Source organism: Homarus americanus, unplaced genomic scaffold (assembly GCF_018991925.1).
Source record: "Homarus americanus isolate GMGI-L3 unplaced genomic scaffold, GMGI_Hamer_2.0 scaffold26290, whole genome shotgun sequence".
In the NCBI taxonomy this organism is placed as follows: Eukaryota; Metazoa; Arthropoda; class Malacostraca; order Decapoda; family Nephropidae; genus Homarus; species Homarus americanus.
The window spans coordinates 1,597-4,163 of NW_024730124.1; the positions used below are offsets into that span (position 1 = coordinate 1,597).

Genomic DNA, 2,567 nt, shown 5'->3' on the forward strand with positions numbered 1-2,567 from the left:
TCTTCTTTTAGTAATGAAAGCTTTTGTTAAACGACCCACCCACCCCATGTCTTTGTATGTATTAAGTCATTTTTGTCTGATGTATATTTTCAGCCTTCGGGCTGCCGACTTTTTCAATAAACCGTTAATTATTATTATTATCACACACACACACACTCTTATCTTCACCTGATAAACACAATGGTAACCAATCGCCACCTGGAAGACGCTCAAAAGGTAGAAAGAAATGCATACTTTGTACGTGTTGATGGCGTCCAGCAACTTCTCTGTCTGTCTGTCTGTCTGTCTGTCTGTCTCCAAAACAAAGAGACAACACTCACCAACTGAGAGAAGTTCATCGGGTTGAGGAGGACGGAGACATTGTAGGTGACGTCTTCCTCCTCCACCGCCTTCTGCACCTCCAGTGTAATCCATTTGGTGTTGAAAAGTTCCCTGTTGACGATGTGGAAATAGCAGAGGGCGCAGGCGTCAGCGTTGTACATGTCCGGCGGGAGGTACTTCTCCTGGGAGGAAGAGACGTGATGAGAGAGAGAGAGAGAGAGAGAGAGAGAGAGAGAGAGAGAGAGAGAGAGAGAGAGAGAGAACTATAATTTTCACTGGTCTTTTCAAATTTATTAATCGTGTTGTTTTCCTCAATTGTGTATATAAACATTTATTTTTGTCTTAGAATGTCAGAGAACTACTATATGAATGTTATATTTACTTTACTATTACTAGGTGTTATCAATGTAGTTGTAGAAGGATTTATTATTACATTGTTTGTTGTGTGTGTGTGTGTGTGTGTGTGTGTCAGGTCATCGTATATATATTTCTGCCTCTCAATTGTTTTATACCGTCTGCGATGTTTATTTTGTTTGCTTCGGACACACACACACACACACACACACACACACACACACACACACACACACACACACACACACATAGTCTCTCCAGCATTGATACAAGATGGCAGGTCCTGAGACCACCCACAGACACTCACTGTATCATCTTTCATCAACTCTCTAGCCGCCCTAACACAAGTGTCCTGTTCAGCCTTTCTTACTCTCAGTCACTTACCTTTGATCTACACAGAGGACGACCTGCGCTCAAGATCATTCTTTCGTGTAGGTCACCATCAACGACTTTACCACCACCTGCCTCCTTCTCCTCTAGTGGACCAGCTGTTTTACTCTCTTCTCTAACAGCTGAGCTTTTGTCGTCGAGCGGATCAGCTGGTGCCTCCTCTTCCTCCTGCACCACCTTCTCCTGCAACTGTGTGTTGCCGGACACCACTGACGTATTTTGTTTGTCGTGTGTGGTGTGTTTGGTGTAGTCTCCCCCCTCACGCTCCTCCCGGGTTCGAGGCACAAGCTCGGCCGAACTTCGGTATGACTCCCTCTTTAAATATTCTTTATACAACGTCTGCTGCGACTCCCGGAGCCTCAAGTCGTCACGCTGGTAGTCGCTGAGGATGTAGCGCTCTCTTGTGTCCTTCCCGAGGTCATGGAGATCGTCTTCAGGATACTCCAAGTCCAGGTCGTATTTCCCGGGGAACCCCAAGCGATGGTCGTCGCCGCTAGAGGCACCAGGGTCGTTGATGAAGGTGTCGTCGAGCAGGAAGCCTCTATGAAGAGACTCCTTTGTGGTGGTGGAACGACTGCTGCCGTCGGTCGTCCACAGCAGCAACAGCTGTTGGGGGATGTAATACTTGTTATTAAACTCAGTTCCTATATATTAATATACTAAACTAAAACTCACATGATACACACACACACACCGTCTGTGAGAGAGTTACTACACCATGTGAGGCCTCTCACAACACCATCTGTGAGGGAGTTACTACCCCATGTGAGGCCTCTCATAACACCGTCTGTGAGGGAGTTACTACACCATGTGAGGCCTCTCATAACACCGTCTGTGAGGGAGTTACTACACCATGTGAGGTCCCTCATAACACCGTCTGTGAGGGAGTTACTACACCATGTGAGGCCTCTCATAACACCGTCTGTGAGGGAGTTACTACACCATGTGAGGCCTCTCATAACACCGTCTGTGAGGGAGTTACTACACCATGTGAGGAGGTCTCATAACGCCGTCTGTGAGGGAGTTACTACACCATGTGAGGTCCCTCATAACACCGTCTGTGAGGGAGTTACTACACCATGTGAGGCCCCTCATAACACCGTCTGTGAGGGAGTTACTACACCATGTGAGGCCCCTCATAACACCATCTGTGAGGGAGTTACTACACTACGTGTTTGCTGCTCAACACCTCATCGCACATGTCCTACGTGACCTACACTGTAAACATTAATTTGTATGTTCACTGTATGTTCATTTTCCTTTCTCTAATGAAGACTTTTGTTAACTCCCCATGTCAGCGTATGTAATAAGTCATTTATGTATATTTTCAGCCTTAAACCGTAGGGTGAAAATCTTTCCGACTTCTGACGCGTCTGCTGCTGTGGCAGCTGCCAGGGCCAATGTTGGGCTACTCCCACAACACCCACTCCTCAACCCCTCCTCCCCACGGGGATGTTAACAAAATCCCTCATAAAGTGACAATTTCGCTTCGGAAAGGCGTG

At 46.8% G+C, this 2,567-nt stretch overlaps 1 protein-coding gene across 1 annotated transcript; it reads right to left on the reverse strand.

Annotated features, from left to right (window-relative positions):
- Positions 1-234: 234 nt before the first annotated feature.
- On the reverse strand, positions 235-1,671 carry LOC121866899 (the record flags this gene model as incomplete). Its single annotated transcript, XM_042366636.1, has 2 exons — positions 235-503; positions 1,060-1,671. Coding segments are annotated over 2 exons (881 nt in total), but the record flags the coding sequence as incomplete, so codon positions are not given.
- Positions 1,672-2,567: the final 896 nt, after the last annotated feature.